The sequence below is a fragment of the Lissotriton vulgaris genome, chromosome 7 (assembly GCF_964263255.1).
Source record: "Lissotriton vulgaris chromosome 7, aLisVul1.2, whole genome shotgun sequence".
Lineage (NCBI taxonomy): Eukaryota > Metazoa > Chordata > Amphibia > Caudata > Salamandridae > Lissotriton > Lissotriton vulgaris.
The window spans coordinates 1,652,164,375-1,652,190,279 of record NC_141695.1 but is presented as its reverse complement, the minus strand read 5'-3'; the positions used below and the strand labels follow the sequence as shown (position 1 = coordinate 1,652,190,279).

The window sequence follows — 25,905 nt, the reverse complement described above, 5'->3', positions numbered from 1 at the left end:
CAATACCCATTAACAGGTTATACTAAAATACTTTCAACACCAATTTTAGCACGTACAGAGATTAAAATCTGCCGAGGGAGTGGGGGAGGGGGGTTGTCACAAATAGCTAGCTAACAGTCCGAGTATGCTGTATAACCTTGTCCCACGAAACTGGAACTATTTTTGAAAATCTTGAACGCTTCAAACTCTTCGGCAGAGGAAACTGGATTTTCCATGCGCACCCACCATTCATACAGGGCCCAAGTCTCTTACAGCGGTAGTTTGTATATTGAATAAAGTACGTTAAATCATACATAAAAGATTTGGAGTGACTTTTGAGTTCCAGATTAGGAGGCATAGTCCTCAAAAAACCTGAGGTTTCAATACCTTTCTCTGATCCAAGAATCCCCTGTGTCCTGCAAGGTCTGTGGAGACATAAGTGCGCCACATAAAGGCTCTGAAGAGTCTATGATACAGCTAAATTACCAACTAGGCCCTGAAGTCCTGTGCGGTCTGAGGGATCATCATGGGAGTATCCTCAAGGGTGGCGTGATCTTCTTGGAGAATCTCGTAGGAGGGTTTTAAAACTTCAAACTATGACCCAGAAAACCGCAGACACTGAAACCCAACAAAGACAAATACATTAATGCTGGGAGAACCCTTCGAGCATACATATGACTGGGTCACACAGAAACAGAGAGAGATAGCCAAAGGTCCCTGGGGTAGAGCACATGGATAGCACTGGGCACCTGACACAGCCCATGATTGATCGACAGCTGACTCCTTAGCAGAGAAATCCGGAGGTCAATAGAGACTTCGGAGCCTGGACTCCGCATATAATGCACAAATCTAACAAATGAAAGGGGCAACTCCATTCAAAGGTCCAAAGCTACAGAAGAAGTTCAAGGAAAGGATGGTGAGCACACGAGCCGTGAGGAAGTCCAGGAACAGGCGGTTGCAGAGGCAGAGCCACACAAAGTACCTGTATCCTGTGCTTCTTTTTGGGGACCAATAGGATGTTCACTTGAATAAAGCAGTATTTAGCTTTTGTGGGTATTCATAGAGAAGACACAATTCGGAAGGAGATTTTGTTGTGCTCACACGCCAACACTCTAATGAGATGTGGGCCCCCATTCTCACGGATGTCCTAAATGCGGCAGTGGGTCTGCTGCGTTCCTGGTCCTCTGCAATAATAGTCCCGATTTATAAAAAAGGGAATAGGGACAACCCCCAATGCTACCGCCAGATATCCCCGATTGATATCACGGCGAAGGTGTTGGGTCGTGATGTCCTTAATCGCCTTACAGAATGGGCGGACACGCACCAGATAATTGCCGACATTCAATATGGGTTCAGGGAGGGAAGGTCAACTACGGACCAATGTCTGAATCTCTGCTTGCTGGTTGCTAAGTACACTATAGCCAGCAAGGGGGCGGTTTACCTAGGGTTCATGGATCTCTCTGCCGCGTTTGATCACATGAACAGAGAGAAGCTATGGACCCTGATGAAAGGCCAAGGGGTGGACCCGGACTTAGTTAACATTCTCAAAGCCTTGCATTGGAATACCACTGCTTCTGTTTGTTTTAACTCAGACGGCGGTAGACCACCACCATTCCTATGCAACAGTGGGGTGCGGCAGGGCTGCATTTTAGCTCCTTTTTTGTTTTCCCTTTACATTAATAACCTAGACAGCGAACTATGTAAACTAGGAGTAGACTCTCCCCAAGTAGGCAGCCGCCCGGTCCCCGTCCTGCTTTATGCGGACAATGTGGTGTTGTTAGCCCGGACCCCCAGGGTGCTTCAGAGGCTGATTGACGGGTTTGTCAGATTCATGAATAAACTTGACCTATTCGCAAACTTGGACAAGTCCTATGTTATGCTGGCGGGGGCCAGACCAGACAAGAAGTTTTCCTACAACATAGGCACCCATAAAATAGGACAGGTTCAGTCCTTCACTTATTTAGGCCTATTGTTTGATGGGTTGTTAAAGTTTAGACTTCTTGTGGAAAAACATTGTTCAAAACTGGTGGCCTCAACCGGGGCAATAATGAATTAAGGTCATAGGCTGGGTAGGTGATCTCCTGAACAAGTTATGAATCTATTTAGATCAATCTGTTGCGCTAAAGTAGCCTACGGGGCAGAAGTTTGGGGCTTCGTAAATATGCAACAGGTCCAAGCAGAGGAAAATAAATTCTTTAGAATACTTAAAACCCCACATAGTATTCCTGCCTATATCACACATGAAGAACTAGGAGAAGCCTATAAATCGAAGATCAAATTAAGGTCAGGCCGCTTTTGCCCTGGGTGAAGATCTGGACTAACAGAGGCAGACATAAGCAGACAAATCATAACAGACTGCTTGAAAAGAGACAAAGGGAGTTCCATCCCCTGGTTAAAATATGTAAAGGGCACACTTGAGGGCATTGGCTGCAAGAATCTTTTTACTAACCCTGAAGCCATTACTACTCAAGATAAACTGAAAGTGAAGACATTTTTTGGGGAATGGACAACTGCAAACAGGGCGGCCATTGAAGAACGCAAATCCACAGTTGCAGCTTACAGAGCATTGAAAACTGAGAGTGGAATGGAACCCTATCTTTCACTGACCCACAATGCACAGGACAGATGTTTTATGACCCTTTTTAGGCTCAACCTTTTACACCACTTACTGGCCGACCCCCAAGGTTTTACTTTATTGGTTGAGCAGGCTGCGACAATAGGTCTCCGCTAGATACCCTTCACTTTGTTTTATTATTCTCATTTCATACACTACCTAAGCGCAAGTTCCTGGTCGGAATCTTGAAAAGAGGAAAGTTTAAACACGCCAAGGTAGCTTTATTGAATCTGCAAAAGGCTCAGGATGCTTATACTCTGTATTACGAATTTTATTAAGATGGTGGTCAGGATTAGGAACTCGAGAGGGAGGAGCCGATTGTAGTGCCCGTTAAATGAGTGACCCTGGGCAAATGAAATGTAACGATTGAATTGTATTTTAAAGTTTTTACCCCTTTTTATGTACTTTTATGGTATTTTTCAAATGCTCAAAAAATAAATATTTGATTTGATTTGATGAAGGTCTCCAGTGGGCTCCTAAAAACTAGTTTTTTTAAAAGTTTTTTTTAGTTTACTATGTTTTAAGCTAATAAGACTCAAAGGTGTGGCATGCAAGTAGCCCTTCATACAAGGTATTTATTGCCTTGGTGAAGACACAAACTCACTAGCACACCTACAGCGAGGCAGTTTTTCGGAGATTCAAAATTTGTGTTCTCTCTACGTTTTTTAAAGAGGGGATAGAAGGAAAATTAAATTGTACTAATATTCTGTTTTGGGTGTGAAGGTATGCGTCCAAAAGCAATTTGGCATTATTGTGGACTGTTACTATGACAAATGTTGGTAGGTATCATAGCGCTCGTAAATTTAAGGCTTTTCTGAGCCACCCAGGAAGCACCCAACGCCTCTAACACATTTGCAGAAAATAGAAAGTTCACCTTCTTTCAAGTATAACCATGTGTGGTCTGCACGAAAGTAGAAAAGGATTTGGTAAGCTGTAACGATGTCCAAGAGGGCTTTGATGTTAATTTTATGGAAGGTGGTAAATGAGAGGAGTGGCACAGTGCAAAACAGGTGAAGAGGCCGGCTGGGAAGGATAATTTCCAAAGTCTTTCATGTTTCTGCAGTCTAAGAGAAAGGATGTAAACTACTTGGGTGAAAATATTTTTGGGAAGATTTATGAAAATGTTTGGGGTAGATTTGTTGAGAATAGTTCTTTCACGAAGAATCAGCTCATTCATTTATAGAGCAGAGGCATACCTAGCACATAAGGAGGCCAAGTCAGAAGAAGACCATATTCAAAAGGCTATCTTTGGAGATGTGATTGGACAGGTGCTGGACATCATGTCCTGCAGTGACTAACCTCAGCTTTACTTTATGGGGTCCTAGAAACGGTTGGAGAAAGATACAGTGCTGTGCATGATTCACAAGATATAGAAACAGACTGTGGTGATGAGTTATCGCCCACAATAAAACTTAACTTATCGCAGTGATGATCAGAAGTGTCCGTCCACCAAATTACAATGTGCAAAGGCAAAATAGTAGCCGACATTGCTCAGCTGGACAAGCTCTGTGCAAAGAGGTGTCCTTTAGAAAGAGACTGGAAGCGTGACTTTCCTGTCGAAAGGATGGTCACAGATGGAATAGGAAATGCACAAGGGCATCAGGAGAGGCAGGCACAGGTGACAGGCTTCAAGAAGGCCTAGAGAGGGTGAAAATGGCTACCTAATACCTGGCCACCAAATACCTGGATTAGAATGCTCATAAACACAACCTGGTGATAGTTTGGGCTAGAGCGAGAAATTAGAATGAATGTCTTGCAGATGGTGGGACTTGTCAATGTTATGGTGCTGAAAATATCTCTTCATATCCAGAATAGTCACTGGTCAATGTCCTAAGTACTTTTTTTGTATGGGTAAAAAATGCACGATTGGAAGCACAAAATCAAAACATGCCCGCATAAATAGCTTCCGAATAAAGATTCTTTGTTACCTTGAGCCACAATGACCAGATTAGAGAGGGTGATGATGAATAAAGGTATAATAGCACGAACAGGCAACAGGATGTTGTTGGATTTAATGCCACACCTGAAGGATAGAGTCAAACCAGCAAATGTGCGTCCTGGGGATCACGCATGGATATGGGAAGGGGTTGTAAAATCCTTCAAATGCAGTATTTTATTCTTAATTTGGTTTGAGCTGTCCTGCACCAACTATTAACATTCTGCAATAGGAAAAGCCTTACTGATCCTCACAGAGGGGCCAGAAGGAACTAGGAAGGGCAGGAGCCCCCCATTTGCAATTGCCACAACATTCTATTTTACCTTCCAAAGGGAACACCACAAAAGAGAGTTTTTGAAGGGACTACTCCTAAAAATGACTAGCTAGCTGACATGGTGAAAGAGTCCCTGCTTCATTAGCAAAGGCACAGCAGTTGAGTTCTCGTCATAAGCTGATGGAGAACCATGCCTTGTTCAAGAGGAAGGATTGGAGGTTCAGTAAAGCAGCTTGTAGCCATGCTTCCTATACCAGCCGAACACATGCTTAATGCCTCATGGGATGTGTGACCTGTGGCTTTTCAATGCACACCCTTTTGACAAACAGAGGTCCATGTCCCACCTCTAGCCTGGGAAAGATCACTAGACCCTCTTAAACTCCCCTCTATACGATGCAGGTGCCTCACTCATCTATCCCAGCCGTATAATGATTATAGGGGTTGATCCCCTCTATTACTTCTATGCGTGATTATATTTTGCCCTGAGGCAATAAACTATTTCAAATGGTGCATTGAGAACCCTAGTTCAGGATGTGCCCTTTTTCCATAGAAGGTGGTTGGCCTGTCCGTTAGGTGCCTCCGGACATGTGGGTTCTTGTGCCTCCAAGGAATAACAGTATTCAGTCATTTACAGTATACAAGGTGCCATGCCATAATAGTTTGCAATAATAATGGCTGCCAACCACAGGGTCTCACAATTTTCAGGGGCTGCTTGACACTCAGTACTTTAGCTTGACTAATTTGTTGCAAAACCTGTATTTTTAACTGCATCATAAACCACACATCTGCTAACCGAAGACAATGTCTAATTCCCTACTCCAACCACACCCCAATTCACAACTGGGTTTACTAGTCTGCAAAATAACGATGGGCTGGCATACTTCTGAGCAATTACCAGTGGGTGTGATTAATTTAAGCATTTTATCCATCATTTTGTTGTAGTGTGTCAACCCAAGTGGGACAGTTATACCCAGATGTGGGTTTCGTGAAAACTCTGGCACTGGAACTAAGCAATGCTTGGGTGATGGGCCCTAATCAGGGGGAAACCTGTCCTGGTTTGCTTGTGTTCTAGTTAAGGGGGACCAGGCCTGACTGTTCGGGCAGGACTATTCCGATTAGAGCAGGTTCAAGACTGAGGTGCATATTCAAAATAGTGATGGACTGGCATGCAGCCTGAGTAATTACCAGAAGCTGAGATTAATACAAGAATTCCATCCATCACCTTTTTTAATACTTTATTTTTAAATATGGCATTTGTTCCCAATACACTACAGTGGAGGATTGTAGGTATTGGGCTACTAGATTGATGAATAAGTAAAAACAAGTTATGGTTTTACAAGTGCTGCCAGGAGCACTAGACCCAACTGACTTTGCCATGGCATGCTGGAGGGTCAGGGTGAGGACTTCGTTTCTCTGTGAGAACTTGAGCTTATATTACTTTTTCAATGGCAAAGATACATCCTGAAAAAAACCCAATGTTACTAGTCTCCAGTGGCCAGTATTATCGAAGTCTCCCATGAATCAACTGTCTTGCCTCTTCTTTTGGATAGCCAAACAATATTGGAATGTTCCAATGCAAGCTGAAAAGCCCAGCCTGGGCTTCTCACAACAGGTGTAGGAGATCCCACACACACTCTTAATAGGACCAAAGCAAAAATTCAGATTTATAGGACCCCTAAGCATTATCTTATAACATTCTCGTGGACACAAACAATGGGCATACCCTTTATCAAAGGACTTCAAAAAATCTAGAAGTGGTCTCCAACAATACAGAGATATTCTGCATTCATTAAAAGCAAAGACCAAGAACACGCAGTTACTGCTTTGCTGGACAAAAACACATTCTACTTTTAACAAAGAAAGTTAAAGTTTTCCTTGTGATGGCTCCACTTCTCTCATACAGATTAAAATAACACTCCCCAAGTACTGGTGAGGAAACATCAGTGGATATAAATCAAGACAGTCAAATTACTTTTTTACATCTCAACTAGTAAGGGAAATATCCAACTGATGAAAATGTCTTTCCAGTGACTGCTAGTTAAAGAGCAGTTTGTTTAAAAAGTTCTCTGCTGATGCATAGTGCAATATGATAAGAAATCCACCGTTTTTGAGGGCATTAATCTGGTCACGCACATATTCTGGCCACACCTGGCATACAGAAAGAAAGCATCAGCATGGGCAAGACATTCAACTCCCATTACTGTGTGTTTTAGAAAAGGGCCAATAGTCTCTTTTTATGGAACGCATACTGTGAACTGAATGAGAGCCCTCTCCTCTCTCAATAAAATGATCCCACAAATCTGGCACCGACACAAATGGCATTGCGCACCTCGTTACTTTTCTAATGACTCAGTGTGCTTTAAAGCAATTGTGTGGATGCTCAGACACCACCATCCTTCAAAAATAAGGTTATGATCCAAATGATGAGAATAACAAACATGATCATTTGTAGCTTGTGCTTTCACAAACCGCGAGAAAAGGCGTCCCATTCCAACGTTAGCACCAATAGTGTTGAACATGTGTGCTAGTAAGGTTACCTAAAGCTATACAACTCAAAAGTTATTTATTCATAGCAGACAAACAACTCCCTCAAGATATACATTAGGTATAGATCCATATTAACATCTCCCAACATGGCACGTAAGGTATTTGCACTAATTAGTTGTCTCCAAAATGGACCACTTCAGAGCACAGAACGCTGGCAAGTATATGTAACCAGTTAAATCACCAAGCTGACCTACATCAGATTCAATGAAAACCAAACTAGTCCTTGGTTTTTGGTTAACACTAACAAATACACAAAGTACAAATGTTCTCTGCCTCATGCTGTATTGTGACCCTCTGATAATCTCCAAGATGAAATCTGTAAGCATGTCAAAATTCATGTCATAGTTGGGCGGGTTAACTCATGTGAAATCTTACCCTTTTGACATATCTCCTACGTAAAATCAAGACAATTTTGAAGGATTAACCCCTCAAGTCTTATTTGTTGCTCACTCAGATCAGTGGATTGGCGAAACACAGAAGTGGTTCACTCTTTCATAACCAAGATATAAAACTCTGAGACAAGGCAATTACTAGCCTCCTCCAAATAACACAAGGATTTACAATGCAATAGGTCTCGCAGTGACAATGTTTAGAGCTATTAGTATTGTAAATGATAAACTTTTATAATGTTCTTTTCTAAAAAGTATACAGTATATATTAGCAATTATGCACCATCAGAATTTAGATGAATTAGTGCCCGTCAGTGGTGTGTGCCCCGGGATCTCTCTCTGACTGAGTGTGATGAGAGTCTGGAAGGCATGCTTGTGCGCTGAGATATGCACAGACATCATATAGCACTATTTGTGGAAGCAAATATTGGTGTAAGCGCTGCAAGAGACCCGGACAGGCCACAGACACTGAGGAGGGGCCAGGGGGGCATGAACTCAGACACGCCAGGGAGAGGGACTGTGGAGGAGAAGAACCGGAGAAATAACGAAGAGTGATTGCACATCAGGAAAGGGGGGGCTGCAGAACGTAGTATACATATGCATATAGAACGGGCAGAAAGCGTACATATGGACCGTTGATCAACATGTATACACTGGCAGAGACAGGCGAATGATTAGCCAGAGCAAAATAAAGAGATATGGATGGATGATAAGAGGGACGGACTGGTGGATGAATCAATGGAAAGAGAGAAAAGCAGACGTGGGGGATAGATGTACAGACAAATGGATGGGTGGAAAGTTGCACATGAATGGGCGGACAGAAAAAGGTACAGATGGAAGAGAGAATGGGCAGACGGGCAGGCAGATGGACGGGTGGATGGACAGCTGTATCCATATTATTGGTTGGGTGGACGGATGGACAGATGGCAGGATAAAGGGCGAGATAAGTGAAAGTAAAGCGATAGGGAGCCAGCGACGAGCGATGTGGAGACTGGCAGGGGGCCGTGACAGAGAGGCACACACGCATGTGTGTGGGGGGGTCCTCGCCAGGGAGAAAGGTAATGACGTGAAGAAAGTGTGACCAGAGGGAGATCACAGGAGAGTGCGTGTGTGTACATGGTGTGGAGTGATGTAGATAACAAGTTTGAGCTATTGGCATTGTAAAAGACAATTACTTTTATTTATGTTTTTGTTTTTAAAACTTAAATAAAAGGCCTGGTCATTTACAATGCCAATAGCTCTAAATCTCGCAATCGCGAGACCTACTGCATTGCAAATGTTTGTTGTTTTTGGCTCTTTATGGGATCATTAGTCTTTGGTAGGAGTGAGCTTTACCTCCGAGATGAGTGAGCACTTAAGATGACCATGATGTATGCCTATGACTATGCGGACTCTAACTGCAATAATAATTGAGATGCTGTCTGTGAAGTTATTGAACATGTAATGATTGATCCACTGAAGCGCACTGACGAATACGCAGGCCTCATTTCTTGTCTCGCGTTAAGGTTTTAAAAAAATAAGAATGAATAGCTCTATTCCACGCTATATATTGAGCTATGAGAACGAGTTATTAATCGCATTATACGTATGAGCTCTGAATATAACCTTCTGTTGTCCACGTATTGCTTTTTTAACGTTCACACTATATTCATCTTTTTTTAACATCTCAGGTGTTCTATTTTTGAATGTCTTTGTTTATTAGTGTTTTTGCACAGCTAGCGCACTCTTTATATGCATGGTTGGATTGAGTGCCCTGAAACACTCCGGAGAGTAGTCGTTTTTTCCATACACACGTGCAGACAGCTCTTGTTAACCCCTTCGATGCGGATGACAAAGCCAGCTCGTCATGGGCGTTGCCTGCGCTGAGCGCATGACGAGCTGGCTTTGCTACGAAAGCCGCGATTTTTAAATTTCAGCGCGCAGCGGGAAAACCCGCTAGCGCACATGCGGTTAAAGAAATCTCCGGTCTGGAGCCCGTTAACCGTAATAACCCTAATAGCGGGTGCCTGCAAACAGGGGTGGGGTTAAAGAAGTACTGGTATGAAGTAGTTTGCACCCCAACGGAGGTGGTTGTTTAGGGCGTCACTAGAGCCGCTGGTTTACGTGCCCTCGTATTTCAGTTAAATACACATACACTTGTACGCCACCATATATTCTCAAAACTCAAAACAAATATGGAGAAATACCAATCACCAGGTGCGAGACCTAAAAATGACTCAACATCTGCTGCCAAAGTAGATTCATTTCTCTGGGGAAACCGGCGACTCCAGTAATTTACAATCAGCCTCTATGCAACAGATACAATCATGAAGCGATCCATCCACAAAAACCTACAAGTATGACATTTTTACTTCTACCAATCTGACTTGGGTCCCTTGCTCACTGTGCCACTGGTTGCAAGTTAGCCTGGCATGATGAAGGGTGACATACCCCGAAACCAGTTCCAGGTTGCTTGTTTCCGGTCCTGGGAGGACCTGGCTTGTCAATTTGGTCTGGACTGTTCCCATGAGGCACGGGGTCGACTGATTGCATATGGCTGGGTCCAAAACTGGGGTGGCGTAGTGGGCAAAAGAACGATGGATTTAACCCAGATCTCTTTGCTAGGGGAGAATGTTTGAATCATTCAGCATTCAGTCCATCTTTTGTTGCAGTTACACTACTCGTAGATAACTGCATCAAGAATTACCTATTTATAGATGATACACATGTCTGCTTGAAAGCCTCCTCTGCTCCAGGCATCCAACTGCTCATAACACTATGTGCACACATCATCCAGATCTGAATGTCCATCACCTACTTGAAGCTCAGCCCGACTAAGACAAAATTCCTATTTGCCAAGAAAACCAAACAAGATACCGAACAAACGCAGCTCAATGACATGAACCTTTATGTTTTCGATCCTCTACTCTCACCAAATCACTTGGACACCATGCCAAAAAAACAAAGATGGCCTGGTAAGAGCTTGCTCTTCTAAAGAAATAAACAGTTTCTTCCCAAAAGCGACTTCAGAACTGCTGTTCAAGCCCTTGTACTCTTTCACCTGGATGGTGGCAATGCCTACTTTACAGTGTCCCAGACTCCACACTGGAACCACCCCTTAGGGGCATACTACATGTACAACACTTCTCATCCATGGCCTGAAGAAATGATCACATCACCTCCACCCTGATGGAACTCCATTGCCTGCCCTTGACAAACTGTGCTATCTTCAAAACTAGTAGCATCATTAACAAAGCAATCACAACGAGCCCCATTTGCTTATCTTGCAGACAAGCTCACCATATCTGGTGGTTCTCGGAATAGCTGCAGCAAAGACAACATCAGACTGCAGACTAAGAAGTGTAAAAATAGAAAAAACAAGACAACAGGCCATGTCAAACCATTGCACCCAGGATCTGGAACAACATCCCAATATCCATCAGTACCGCCCCAACACTGCCCCAATCTAGGAAATAGTTCAAAACTCCCCTCTTTAAAGAGCACTGCATTAAAATTCATTAAGTGGCCACAACTCTGCTTCCTCTGCCATTATTCGTCACTTTCAGCTGGACTTTGACCATAGACAGCACTGCCTTTTGGCTAGTCTTATGCTAAAGTACCATATACATCCATACAAGTACACATACATCAATATCCACCTCACAACTTAACATTTACTAGGAATCCAGGACATGTCGAAAAGGAGAATGACCTGTGTAATGAAAATGGGAAATCTTGATTAGCACTGATGGTCTGACCGTCCTAGACAAACATAGCAATAGTGATAGAGGCAGAGGCTTAGGTCTGATCTATCACACACACAATTCCCTTAAGGTTTACAGGCAACAGTCTCAAACAAACTTATTTCGAACACCTGAATATCCAGGTATCCACATTTACTAACTCTTCCATCACTGAGCTGGTATACCACAAACACAGTTACAATCCTTACTTCAGAGAGGCTATAAAAGATGGGGTGTTGTCTACACTTTGCTACCAAACAAAAATCTACTGTTACCCAATTTCAACATTTGGATATATACTGCAAACAACAAGCACGCTTTGAAGTCAATTAAAACCAAGCAACTTTTTCCAACTGATCTCCATGGCTACCCGAAGAGGTCATACCCTGCACTCGATTATCACTGGCAGTAAGAACAAATCTGTCTCCACCAACATCACCATTTCTTGATAGCACCACTCATTAGTGAATACCAATGTGTCACGTAACTGAAAAGATCATCAAACAAAGCTGGTTTAAAGTAATGGTATATCCAAGGAAAGGTCTCAAAGCAGGTTCCATAAAGTCTTTAACAATCCACCAATTCCATCCACCAACTTCGAAGGTTTCCTTCATTCTTTGCACGCCAACATCACCAAAACATCCCAATCATCATATACATCTCAGTATTTGCATTCAGCAAGTGGTTTGATAACAACCTGGCCATTATAAAAAGACAGGACAGAAAACAAACAATAACGGAGGAAAATTAATATAGGGAAAGACAAGACCTCAGCAAATCCCACACGTGCACTTACCATAAGCCAGTCCAAAAAGTCAAGAAAAAATATATAATCATATTGTCCGCCGAAACTATCAAACTCCAAGCCAAAGAATATTTTTTTTTAACTCTTTATAGTATCAGATCCACAAGTGCTAAAGAACATCATGGTCACTAGTGGCCAGTTTAGCAAAACCCTACTAGTCTTCTTCTAAGAAAAGGCTCCCAAAATTCCTAAAAATAGGTGTCATTTCCATTAGACCCAATTTTTCAACCATCCTCCAATCCCCAATCCTTTCTATCCTCCCCATAACGAGTTCCCATCAAGTACTCAAGAAAGCTGGGAAAACAAAAATTTTGAATTTCCCAGCCAGGCCATACCCTACAACCTCACTCAAAAGATAATTTGCAGAGACCAAGGGAAGACAATTGAAGTGTTATACCCTCCTCTCAAATAAGGCTGAATCAAACCAATAAAACAAGCTATCATTCCAACCATTAAAGAAACCTACAGCCAACCCAATGGATCCTTCTAATTACAGACCTATTCTAAACAACTCCTTTAAAAAAATAAAATGTTAAGGAGTGAGGTATCACACGACATCTACAGTACTTTGTGAGATGCACATATTAGGAGTTTCAATCCACTATGAGTCACTTGATCCAGTGAAGCCAGTCTCGGGCATGTGTCTCAAACATTTTTTCTAAAGGGCGAAATGGATGATGCTCTGTACCTTTAAACAATATCACAAATATGAAAGACTGATAGTTTAAAGCATTAACTTTATTACCATCATTGAATCAGCTTCAGAGGATGAAATAAAACTGTTTCGATAAGCTCCGGGGTCTATAAAAAGGCCAATCCACTTTTCTGTACATATATTCTTTTTGGTTTTCTTACCTTGTTGCGTTAGAGGCTAATCTGCCAATTGAATAGGTCCATCTCTTTTTGGATGCTGGCTTCCTTGCTCAAATTGTGCAGCAAACAAATTTGCATGCTCAAACAATATTTGAGGGAGCATGGAGGCACTCTAGGCCCCCATTCTTGGACACACCAGTAGACTCCCACTTTGCCTGAGGAGTTGAAGCATTTTGGGGTTTTATGCTTAAAACGGGATTAGTGCAGAAACCAAACCTGCAATCCTACTGATCTACTTGCAAAGTCTGAGCAATACCCATCTTTACACCACAAGAGCAAAGATCGTTTTTGATACTGCACTTTATGCTGCATTTCAATGACAATTCTGCTGCAATGCTCCGGGAACATCCAGACCATGACAGATTGTTTAAAATTAGGCCTGTTGTGGAACATTTGTCTGCCAGGTTTCCAGAGATGTATACTCCTAGAAAGAATATAGCCATCAATGAGTCCTTGATCCTTTACAAAAGGCGGCTACTGTTCAGGCAGTAAATTGAGAGCAAAGACCTAACTACGGCATCAACTGTCCATGCTGTGTGAGCGCTCTACTGGCTATGTGTTCAGCTTGAGAGTGTATGCAAGGAAGCACTCCACTCTAAAGCCAAGTTGTTCTATGTTGTATAAATACTTGTTCACCATCTGAGCACTGCGTCGTCTGCACTAATTTGGATATATAAGGAAATTTATATTGTTCTTACACTAAAGATGTGAAAACAATCATCATGCAAGTTAGTGCCCTGTACCCTTTTTCAATAACCGTGGGCATTATACAAGTTAGTAATTGAGTTTTCACACTTTCAAAGCAAAGGTAGAAGTGTTGGTGAATGAGTCCCACAGGACATTTGTTTGGTGTATTGCTTTAAGTAACATAGGCAGTATTCTCCAGAATTTCTGCCTTAGTTTCAACAGAAGGTATGCTTGCTCAATTTGAGGAATGAGCCCTCGGAAGGCATTTTGCATCCACAAACTGGAAGGTTTTAGATTTAGCACAGTAAGTGCGCTGAACGTGCATGAAAGATGTTTTGTTGAGCTTCAAGTAGCTAGGGGCAGAAGGCATTAGTATAGGTTTACTTAATTATACAGGATTAATCAGGACTTTGAAGAGGACAGAGACATGTAAGGGTAAGAAAAACTTAGGGCAGGTGTGCTTTCACAGGGATATTGCGTAGGTAAAAGACAGATAGCAAAGGTGGTACAGATACACATGCCATCACTTCACCCACGGAGCCAAACCCATTTGCACCGCACTCGCCCCAATGCCGAATTACTTCCTCGCTCAACTACGCATTGGACTCCAAACCATACAGAACGAAGTAGTCTGCCTCCTCCCTCAACATCCTAACATGCATACCCCACCACCTAATACAGATTCACTGGCTCCCAATCCAGCTCTTTTCAAACTCCTGAAACACACATTTAAAGTCTTACACAGCACTGGTCCAGCATACCCCAATACCACTGTAGATTTCAGAAACCTTCCAGACACCTTTGCTCAGCAGGGGCATCACCAGAGCAAGGAGAATAGACTTCTAATTGACTCCAAAAGGCCAGAATGACGTGCCTCTACAAATATGCGCAGTCTTTAAAATTGGTGCTTTCAGCGCTAAGCTGAACACTTGGCTCTTCAACTAAGCTAATGGATCACCCCTGACTGCTCTTGCATCGGCGACAGATACTCGCTCGGGTGATGGTGCATTTTACAAAAAATGCATAACATTACAAAGAACTCTGCAACCAACTCTACATGTATGGGTAAAATGTTAGACCTGCTTGCCATGTTCATCCTCTGTCAGAACTTAGTAGACGTTCAGTTTGCTATATGATATGTGCATTACAGTCTCAAGGACCTACCTGTGTGTCAAAAACTACAGTTCTTCATAGTTTGACACTCTCTTTAGGGAACGTCAACAGTATTCATCTGCATATCTCCCTTAGTGTCAAAAGGTAGATATGCTCAATCAGGTCAAGGAATGAAACCTCGTACACCCCAACTTGCAACCACAAACTGGAAGGAGTTACCACAGTGAGTGCACTAAAGACACATGTGAGACATGTCTTCTTGAGCCTCATGTGGCGATCATGGGACACATTAGTAAAGGTTCACGAGGCATGCATTCAATAATGTTCAGAAAGAAGGATGTTGTTACTTGACAGGTGTTAAATGTAGTCAAACTGATTTGGTCCTGTGCTGTATGAATGTGATGGGCCCTTGCATGGAGCCAGCCTTTCTGGAGGTGCTAAAACCAACCACTGTAAGTGGTGGATTAACTTTAAACAAACATTGGCATAGCCAATAGGGCTCGCCTTTGGGAACTTATAAGTGTTTAGACAGAGATATTGACTTTGCCTATGTCTTTAAGCTGTGCAGTACAATACACAATAGAGCAAAGCAGCATAGAAGACAAGTGCGGCCCAGGCGAGCCTCGCATGCAGGAAGGGGAGTGGCCACATGAAGAGAGGGGGGAAGCAGAACGTGAGCCTTCGAGTGGTGCGCGTGCTTGGGAGAGCAGTCTTCACTTTTCAAGCACAGCACTCGTGCTTGTGGCGCGCCACTGCTTGCTCCCGCAAACTGGATGCCGCCACAAGTACGAGTGCAGTGCTTGAAACGTGAAGACCGATTGAGTTGTGTAGGCGAGACCTAAAAATGAGTACCAGATTTATGGCGGTAAGATGGCCCTTACTAAGATTTTTTTATTATTATTATGGGCAGCTGTGGATTTTGGGCACTAGTTCAGCCGGCACCTTGGCAAACCTGCCCATTTTTTTAAACTAGACAACCAGGGGAGTCCAGAGGTGCAGGACTTGCATGGCTCTCACTAGGTTTTATTACCTAGTAGTCCTTGCATACGTCAAACGTTTGGTAAGATAAACACATTTTCATCATGTTCCTGTTACAGAAAGACCAGTAATGTGCATGAAGCCACAGGTTTCATACCACCCCCGTGTTCCCACACGTCTCCCAAAAAGAAGGTTACCCCACTTGTGTGCCTGACTTAACAGGAAATGACAGAAAAAGGCCCTAAATTGCTATGTTGAGAGAGAATCAATAGGGGACGATGCCGGATTTGGGGCCGTGCGGTGGCATCACCTATGCAAGCCTATGAACCACAGACATTTTTTAAAACTAGATAACCAAGCAATAGTGCAGTGTACCTTGTGTGGATCCCACAAGGTTTTCCTGCCCACAATGCTCTACAAACCTCAAACTCTGACAAACAACACATTTTCCTTCCATTTCTGTGATGGAAACTTCCGGAATCTGCAGGGGTCCACAAACTTCCTACCACTCTGCATTACCCCACTTCTGGTCAACAGGAGACTCCTATTGACCTTGGTTGGAACCGTTTCTGTCACGGGCACTAGGCCTACCCACACAAGTGAGGTACCATATTTGTCAGGAGACTTGGAGGTACACAGAAGTTTGCGGCTTCCTGCAGATTCCAAAACTTTCCATCACAGATATATGAGGAAAATGTATTTTGTGTTTTTTAGTCAAGGTTTGCAACAGTCTAGGTATAAAAAAAAAACCTTGTGTGAGACACGCAAGTCAGTCCGCCTTGGTTAACCCTAGGTGTCTAGTTTTCAAAAACGTATAGATTGGCTAGGATTCCCTAGGTGCCGGTTGAGCTAGTGTCCAAAGTCTAGAGCTACCCACCCAGTTGAGCTAGGGTCCAAAATATGTCCATGTTGCATTTTGACTGTTTCCTGTTGCGGGCAGTAGGTCCGCCAGCACAAATGAGGTACCATTTTTAATCAGGAGACTTGGGGGAATGCCGTGTGGATGAAGTTTGTGGCTCTCTGCAGATTGCAGAACTTTCCATCACAGAATGTGAGGACAATTTGTTTTTTAGTCAAAGTGTGTGGTTTGCAAAGGATTCTGGGTCAAATAACCTGGGGAGAGCCACACAAGTCAGCCCCACCCTGGATAACCCTAGGTGTCTAGTTTTCAAAAAGGTACAGGTTGGCTAGGTTTCCCTAGGTGCTGACTGAGCTGGAGTCCAATTATCTAGAGCTACCCACACTGAAAAAAAAGCGTACGTATTCAGTGGAAAAATGGGATGCGTTCATGATGTGTTTTGGCCCTTTTCCTGTAGCAGGCACCAAGCCTACCCAGGCAAATGAGGTAACATTTCTACCCGAAGACTTGTGAGAGCATAGAATAGTAGAACATTAGTTAATACCAATTGGATTTTGCTGCATTTGTGCCTTTCAAATGTAAGACAGTGTATAAGAAAGAAGGCAAGTTGAAAAATACCCTCTAAACCATACGCTAGTACAGGCACCCATAATTTCAAGAAATGTGCAAATAACCACAACTTCTAAACTCCATATCTTGTGCCCATTTCATAAATATATAGGCTTCCTTAATACCCATTTTTTCACTCTGCCTATTTTGCTATATGAATTTGTCTATACTCTGTACTCAATGACAAAACATTATAGAGAGCAGCTCAGTTGTCGTCTCTGGGTACCTTTTGCTCTTTGTCAATCTACAAACCCTGTATATACCCGCAACCAGAAGGATCTAGCGGACATAATGGTATATTGTTCATTATAAATCTGCCATCGTAACAGAAAGTTAAAGATTAAAGTTGTGTCATAATTGGCTGTTTTTCCTACTCATTTTCATTATTTCCATTTTTAACAGTTATTTGCTTGGGAAAACTTTGATGGATGTACACGTGACCCCTTGCTGAATTCGGAATCGTGCCTACTTTTCAGAAATCTATAGCTTTCCTGGATCACCTCTAGGTTTTATACTGGAAGGTTGAGAGCACAAAAAAAAAAGGAAAAATGGGCTCCCTCTTTGAAAAATACCAAAACTGGCAAACAAAATTAGGTTTTTGGCGGAGCTCTGCATGTTCCTGAAAGCTAGGAAGATGGTGACTTTAGTACAGCAAATCGTTCTTTGATGCCATCTTAAGGAAAAAACCTACAGTATTTTTTTCGACTTTTCTCCAACAACTCACAATGTAGCTATATTTTGCCTATTTTCTCAGCCCCCTTCAGGGGAATCCACAAACCCTGGGTACCTGTGGACTCCCCAAGGTGTTGGGGGAAAAAAAGGACGCAAATTTGGCATAGATACTTGAGTAAAAAAAGTTATGGTGCTTTAAGTGCAAACTACCCCAAATAGCCAAAAGCAGGGTTAAGCAGAGGGGGAGGATGCAAGGCCCAGCGGCTAAGGGGTTAAGCAAGCCCTCATGAAACCTTTTCAGCAAAAAACGATATCTCAGTGGACATTAGGACAAAATGGCACCGCTTCATAATGACAACATATTGCTTTTTCAAAAAGTATATAACCAATCACAATTATTTCTCCTAAACATTTCGGAACAGTCACATTTTAGGTCGGACTCAAGAAGGCCAATTATACATTTTAACTCTTCACCAAGAGAGCGATACGAATTTACTGTACATGCACCACTATCACAATAGTAAATTTCCACAACTCTAAATCACTTGCAGCCCAGTGGCAAGATTTGCCAAGATGCCAGAACACAGAACCTTTAATCTAGTTTATGTGCTTATTAGATCCTTACTACGAAATAATTCAACCAAGAGCTCAATTTCACACATCTTCCTTTCCATAAACACACAAAAAGGGAAAAATATAAATAAGGTATATGTCCAGAAAGCAAGCACGAGGGAAGAGTGTAAAGTTAAACAATAGCTAGGTATAGAGATAATAAACATGAGCAACACATCGAAACTATAAGCTGTACACCCCAAATAGATCAAGAGAAATCAAACTATGTAAGAAACGAATAATACTACTGGAGAACATATTTTTAGATGCATTTCTTTAGATGTTCAGAATTTTGGGATTTCCTTTTCCTGTTCCTGTTGTGGCCTTGTTCTCTCCACCACCATTCCTTGACTCCTTTCACTCATTAGTGTACACCCTGGCGTGAACATCTTAGCACATGACCCACTTTTACAGCCCTCCACTTTATCATCCAATTCACGTTCTATGCTCTCCTATCCAGTGTATTCCCTACATTCTTAGACAATTTGATATTTTTCAGGGGTTGAGAAATTTCGACCCATTACTCCTTCCTATCAGAGTTTTCACTTTACCTAATTTCCAACACTCTAGCAATTTTCCTTACGTCTTTCCACTTGTATACTTTAATTGTCCTTTTGAACCACTCAGTTATCCATTAGATTCACTTTTCTTGAGCAAGCCCACACACCTTCAAAATATGTTCCATTTCTCCAAAGGTAAACTGATCTCAACCGTGCAATAACATTTCCGTGGGACAAACTTCTTGGCTAAAAATCACTTCAAGAAACTTTTCCGATGTACCGGAGATTATGTCTCTGACTCATGACACCTCTGTAACCTTGAAGCCATATCCACCACCACCAGAATGTAAAGGGTGATATTCTCACCTGAGTGAAGTCACACTCTGTCCACCGCACTTTTCGCCCAGGTATCTGTGGGTAAATGATGACAAACCATGGAAGACGTTCTCGTCTTATAAACATTGTCAATATTACAATACTCAATGCACTCGCGCACCATCAAGGCTAGGTCAGCAAAATTCCACTTTTCTCTTTTTGGTCTTCACCATCGCTAAATGGCCTTCATACACTAAGCCCAAGGCATACTTGAAACAACATTTGGTTGTTATGGAAAATAAGATTTCAGTGCAAACACATGCGAAAACTGTGAAGAAATCTCGACGGCTCTTCTAGAACTCCATTAATAGAAGCAACTGGGGTTCTATTTCTGCGGACATAGGGCCTTGAAGCATTTCCCCAATGTTTTTGATGTCCTGCTGAATAGGTGCCAATGTAAAATGTTGAGATCAGTGTTCGGTCTCCCATGTTCAGCCGAACTAGAAGAAACTTGCTTACAATTAATTCAATCTGCAGGAACACTCTTATGGTGAAGTCTTTTATTCTTTGATTTTGTTTCCAATTACACCAAACAGAAAAGGGTTGTTCAGACAAATATTGAACTGGATTCCCATCATTAAGCGAGCAACCCCTTGCTTTGAAGAAAAAAAGTATTTGCTGCAGCAATTAAATATGCAACCCGTATGGGAACAAGGTCTTTCATATGATTGTTTTAAGGGGGATATTAAAGACAAATCTTAAATTTGAATTGTATTTTAAGTTTTTGAAAGTAGTTTAAAAACTGAGCACAAAGCACGTTGATAAACTTCAGTGACAGTATCAAACACAGCCCATGACCATCAACTATATTGTGGAAAACCAAGTTACTATTTCTTCAACTTGGTTTTGATTGACTTGAAATTGATGAAATATGTTAAACCTAGAACTGAGACGAAAGACCTTAAATTTTGCTTAAGTGATTTGTTGTTGCCCGGCTTTTGTAAGTGGATGCTCAAAGTTATCATTCCCATCAACATGTGAGGTTGGTCTACAGTCTTGCTAAAAAACTGAGTTTACTTTAGGGTGGTATCATCTGTTCAATATTCTCACTTAAAATTCAAATTCATCAACACCTTTGGCCTCAACATTAGACAACTAAGGTAAATTTTCAAAGAGCTCCTGTCCTTCAGTGCCCAAGTAATACATTGATAATGATGCATTTCACTCTGCACTTAGGCTTGCCCCATAAACTATGGCATAATGGTCAAACACGCCTTCTATCTTCCCAAATTTCATTATGGGTTGCAAAAGCGTGTGCCCATTTTACGTCTTGCCAAATTCCAATTCTAACTAAACAATTAGCTCTACAATAATGAAACATGCAGAGACACCAAATGGTCTTGCTGTCATTGGTATGGTCTTGAAAAGAAAGTCAATTTACTTTGTCACAAAATAAATATGTTAAACTCTCCCAATACAAAACAGTGGCTGATACGGAGTAACCCAAAGCCCAATTGTGTGAATTCCAAGTATATAAGATAGACTCATAATGAATAAGGCTGTGTCATATGTTGTCCGACACTTCTAGTCACAGTCCACTCAAGAGCATTATACATCAGACAACACCAAATATGGTCATGTGTTTTGAAATAGGATGCAGGAGTGTAGCTTTGACAAGTCCAAGTAAGGGGCCAATACAGAAAGGAAGAAACACTCACGTACACAGCTCGACTTAGCAGTTATCCTGAGCATGGTGAGTACGCCAAGCAATCCACTTGATTTTTGGTTGCACCAACACACATATAATACTGGTGTAAAGTGGTGTATTTGCATCTTTTATTGTTTTCAATGTTTCACTGACAAATGCTTTCTGTAACAGTTGAGTAAAGGAGCTCAAGTCCTCGTCAACAATGTAGAACAATCAAGCAATGCGTCACGTGAGAAAAATGTGCGTTCTTTAGTCATATGAACCTCCTATCCACTAGTTTGTAACCGACAGAGAAAAAGCCTTTAAACTGTGCGTTAAAACTCTGACTCTGCATTAGCACTTAGCTTCCAATACAAAACCATTATATTGAAAGAAACTGCATACACCGAGTCTAATTGATGTTACTCAATAATGAGCTAGATAGTTCCTTAAAGCACCTGTGCATAAATAATGACTTAGAACTCAGAAGTGTTTCCGGTTTTACGCTCTTCAACCAATGTCTAGCTATAGGAGGTCTTGTTGGGAATAACCAGACTGGTGGCAAATGAACCACAAAAAGCCCATCATTCACTGTGACATCAGCATCAACGGGAAAACAAAATACAGCCACTTTTGTGCTGCTTCCATCCACTCTACAATAATGTTGGAACATTATTTCAGATATTTATTTTTATACAACTGTCTACATTGAAGAAGAAAAAAACTAAGGAACGTATTTCCCTACGTGCACATACAATATCACTATGTCCTTACATTGCAGCCAATGCCCTCTTGCTACACAACGTCTATTACTTTGGGGTTACAATGTTTCTCATTGATATTATGCAATTTGATATTGATAATCGAATTTTATCAAGTAGGATTTTTGGTTAAAACAGCTATCCTGATGCCAATAGCCACGACTGAAACACTGGGCGGCAATTCTGTTCCGGGCCATTGACAAACAAAAGCACAATCAAATGCAAACTGCTTTTCAGAAATTTCTAAATCACCCCTTAATTTATTTCATGTGCTAGAATTCATTGGTATACACAATTAAACAAACTACAAAATAATACTCCTGATTACAGTGAAAACATGTTTGTGAACTTTCAAAATAAAAAACGAACCAAATTCACCAGTTCCTAATTTTGCAAAAGCAGAGAAGAAAAGTTGGAACAGGTTTAGATGACATCAACCTTACTTAGTGTGGTTTAGAAATTTCAATAACTTGGCATACAAATGTGAACTCAATCAAGAGAATACAACTTTACTGATGTTATATACATCAGGCAAAGAAATAAGAATACTTACTCAGCATTAAAGCCATTGACATGCAAAATTCTCATCTGTTTTACAATTGTGCTTTTTCCAGATTCGCCAGCACCTAAAAAAAAGCAAGAATTGTTCAGAAAACTTGGAAAGGGAATGATCACATAGTTTATTCTAATTCAAGTTTCCTAATCCATTGCGGATAGTTTATTCTCATTCAAGTTTCCTAATCCACTGCGGAATAGTTCAATGCAACGCACCTTACAGTTAATTCAAAGATGCACAGCAGTCTGCAAAGAAACAGCAAATACCTACAAAACGTAGCATTTTTAAATAACAGTTTAGATAAAGGTTGCACTCCCACACATAAAAAATAACCACACCACCCGAACCAGCTTTAGTGCTAACTGCAGACATTTGATTTACAAATGGCCACTGAAACGTCCCTTTATCAGCGCAGCTCAGTCTGCAGCACACATCACGTTTGCACCTACACGCTGGCCTGCCGCTTTTCACGAAATCGCTTTTCTTGGCATGAAAAGCAGGATATATTGTAGGGTGGAGGGAGTGACTGTTGGGCTGAGAGCCCCTCCCTGCGAGGAGGAACCAGACCTTCAGCTATTGCAGAAATGCGGTAGTAAATGCAGCACTCACTGCTATGGAGCCCGGCATTGCTTTCCCGCAGATCGCTCGCGGTGCACACGTCCATTTTGGACATTCTGTTTTTGAAGAAATGTATAAGGCACTGCCGCTCACTTAATGTCAGAACAAACCAAAGATAAAGAATAAAATGAGATGGGGTAATACAGGCGAGGCCCCTGGAAGTGGAATGGTGCCATGTCAACATGGACACAGTCACAGTGTTGGCGAGTCGCACGTTTATTTTTTTTGTTAGTTATTTATTCTTTTTTTTTATCTTAACTAAGGCCGACAATTCAAAGTAGAATGGTTTTCGGTTACTCTCACAAGAAATCACGATGTGATCAAATACCAGATATGCGCCTTCTCCGGGATAAATATTCCCGTGTAAATGGTTTTTAACTAATTTCTGTACATGGCTGTTACAACAATGGCATTTTAGTAGCTAGTCGGATGCTTGAACTAAGTCTTAATTTCGGTCATCTTTTCTCCTACTCACGTCTCTCCCTTGTCCCTTCCTTCTATATGGAAAAAAAACACTAACGGCCACGAGCTAGTGTGACTTCAGAGCGCGCGCCGCCAACACGAGAAAGACGTCACACCAACGGCCATGACTGTGAGGTCAGTCTCGACATCTGCGCCAGCAGTGCGTGCGCTCAATACGGTAAAAGGTGAGGTGCCGATTACCCACACGTCTTTAATTTGGTAGGGAGAGTTGCTGCGCTTCTCAGTACCTCTGCAATACCGGCACCTCTCCGGATCAAAAAGATACTCTGAATAGTGAGTACCTGCACTTTTATATTCCATGTATTGTATTGTTATTGCATTTATATAGCGCTTACTAACCCTGACAAGGCGTCAAAGCGCGTTATGTAAATCATGACATGCCCATTTAATTACAAGAGAGAAAGTTTCCCCTCAAATGCCAATCGGCAACCTTGTATGCACGGTGTAAGAGTGCCGTGGTATTTAAACGAAGTCTAAAGCTGGCAAATGTATGTTTAGACTACTTCGTATGGTTTCCACTGTAAGGCGGACCTAGTCTCCCTCACCTACATGCACGAACAAATAACATGAACATACCACAAATAAGGTTTGCCACTTTCTGCAGCTTTAAGCATGAGAACTTTAAAAACAACACGGTCTTCACGCTTTATGTAACAGGTAATTCGAGTTTTGTCAACCTGTCGGTGCTCTGCTTCTTAAACGTAGTATCCAAAAATGCCTGCGGCGGGTGGACTGGGAAGGCTGAAATCCTACGATAAAGATGCCCCTACCCACTACTAAAATGTGATAATAAAAAGAGACACTCGCCTTACCCGTACAACCTAACAATACCTAGTCTCTTGCATCTCATCTATTAATCTCCCAACTATCTACACGAAATCACGTGCCAACAAAGAAACTGCAGTAAATGCTTGGAATGGTTTTCTTGAAAGCATAAGGCTACTGCCAACAACTAACAATACCAAATAAACACCAAAGCAACCACTAACTTTGGGTTCGGAGCAGCGTGCCAGTGTAAGGCATTAATCAGGGGCAGTAGGCAAGTCAAATAGCCGTCATTTATGGTTATTAAATGTGGTCAAAAGACAGAAATTCAACCAGATTAATAAAAACAGAAGTCTAACATGCTCTGGCTACAAGTCTATGCCTTTGTCTGAACTCTCCCTTAATGCTTTCTTACTAGAAAATCAATCCATCATCCCTTGCTGTCCAGGTCTTGAAGACAACTCACATTCAATACTTCCAGGCATTCTGGCTTTCCAGAACCTCCCCATAATAAAGCTTCTCTCTGAACCCACTCTGCACCAGAGTTATTACCCAATAATTATTTTGAAAAAAGTGCCATATATGCATGTTATTAAGGGGGCAGTAGTAATCAAAGCTGCTTTGTTCCAATCTGGCAATCGTTGCACTAACAGGAGACGAATATTAAGATAGCCACCAAGGTAATTCTACATAAAAGGCAAATGTGGGACATCAACTGCAATTTCGGAACTGCATTACCCAATCTGGAATCGAAAAAAACCCACCTCATCACTTTTGAAACCAACCGCTCCAAGATCCAAAATATTGTCCCAAAACAACGAGGAGATAAGAACGCAGGGAAAAAAAACAGTCCTCTTTTACACTCCTCTGTTTATATAAATTTAACAGAACCATTTCAAAAGGGGCATGTACATTTCAGAGATTCGTTGCCGAGAACAGATCCAGATACACTGCACTACACGCACTGCCCAAATAGGAAACCAGTTCTATCCAGTGTTAAGGAATTTGAGATGAAATTATGGAATACAAGGCCTTCAAACTGCACCTGGGCAATAGGTGGTTTATAAATAGGCTTATTGGCAGACAGTTAAAAATCGCTTGAAATCACGTAATTAGTGACCCAGTTTTCAATGGGAAAGAAAAGTACAATCTTAAAACATGAATGGTCAGTACTCGCATTCAGAATGAATATGCCAGTCTGGATATAAAATCCCTATCAGAGGCGGGGACTAAATTATGTCAAGGAAAAAAGGTCTACAAGAATGGATGATGCATTAAGAGACTACATTTACACACAGCTAGGAGAGCTAATAACAAGGAGACTAAACCATTTACTAGTACAAGAACTAAAGTGAGTATTTTATGTGCATTTTTAAATATGGCAGCAAGACTACATTGTATTTGCATGCCTTGCACAGAACCAAACAAGTCCAGAAGCTCTCTTCCCAACAACATGTTGGAGTATGAGCTGAAACAGAATCAGCAGCTGACAAAGGACTAATAACATGCTCACTTCATAATAATATTAAACAATCTTTGTGAATCAAGAGC

The 25,905-nt window shown here is 41.7% G+C and overlaps 1 protein-coding gene across 4 annotated transcripts in view; it reads right to left on the bottom strand.

Moving 5' to 3' along the window:
* Positions 1 to 25,905, bottom strand: part of GNAS (GNAS complex locus) — a 941,300-nt gene that overhangs the window by 425,868 nt on the left and 489,527 nt on the right. For 2 of the 4 annotated variants that reach the window (XM_086932635.1, XM_086932637.1), the window contains exons 2-3: positions 22,486 to 22,558; positions 19,536 to 19,580 (exon numbers count right to left, since the gene is read on the bottom strand). In XM_086932635.1, the coding sequence (XP_086788761.1) occupies positions 19,536 to 19,580; positions 22,486 to 22,558 (118 nt within the window). The remainder of the gene's footprint in view (positions 1 to 19,535; positions 19,581 to 22,485; positions 22,559 to 25,905) is intronic. The other 2 variants (XM_086932636.1, XM_086932638.1) reach the window with 1 other exon arrangement.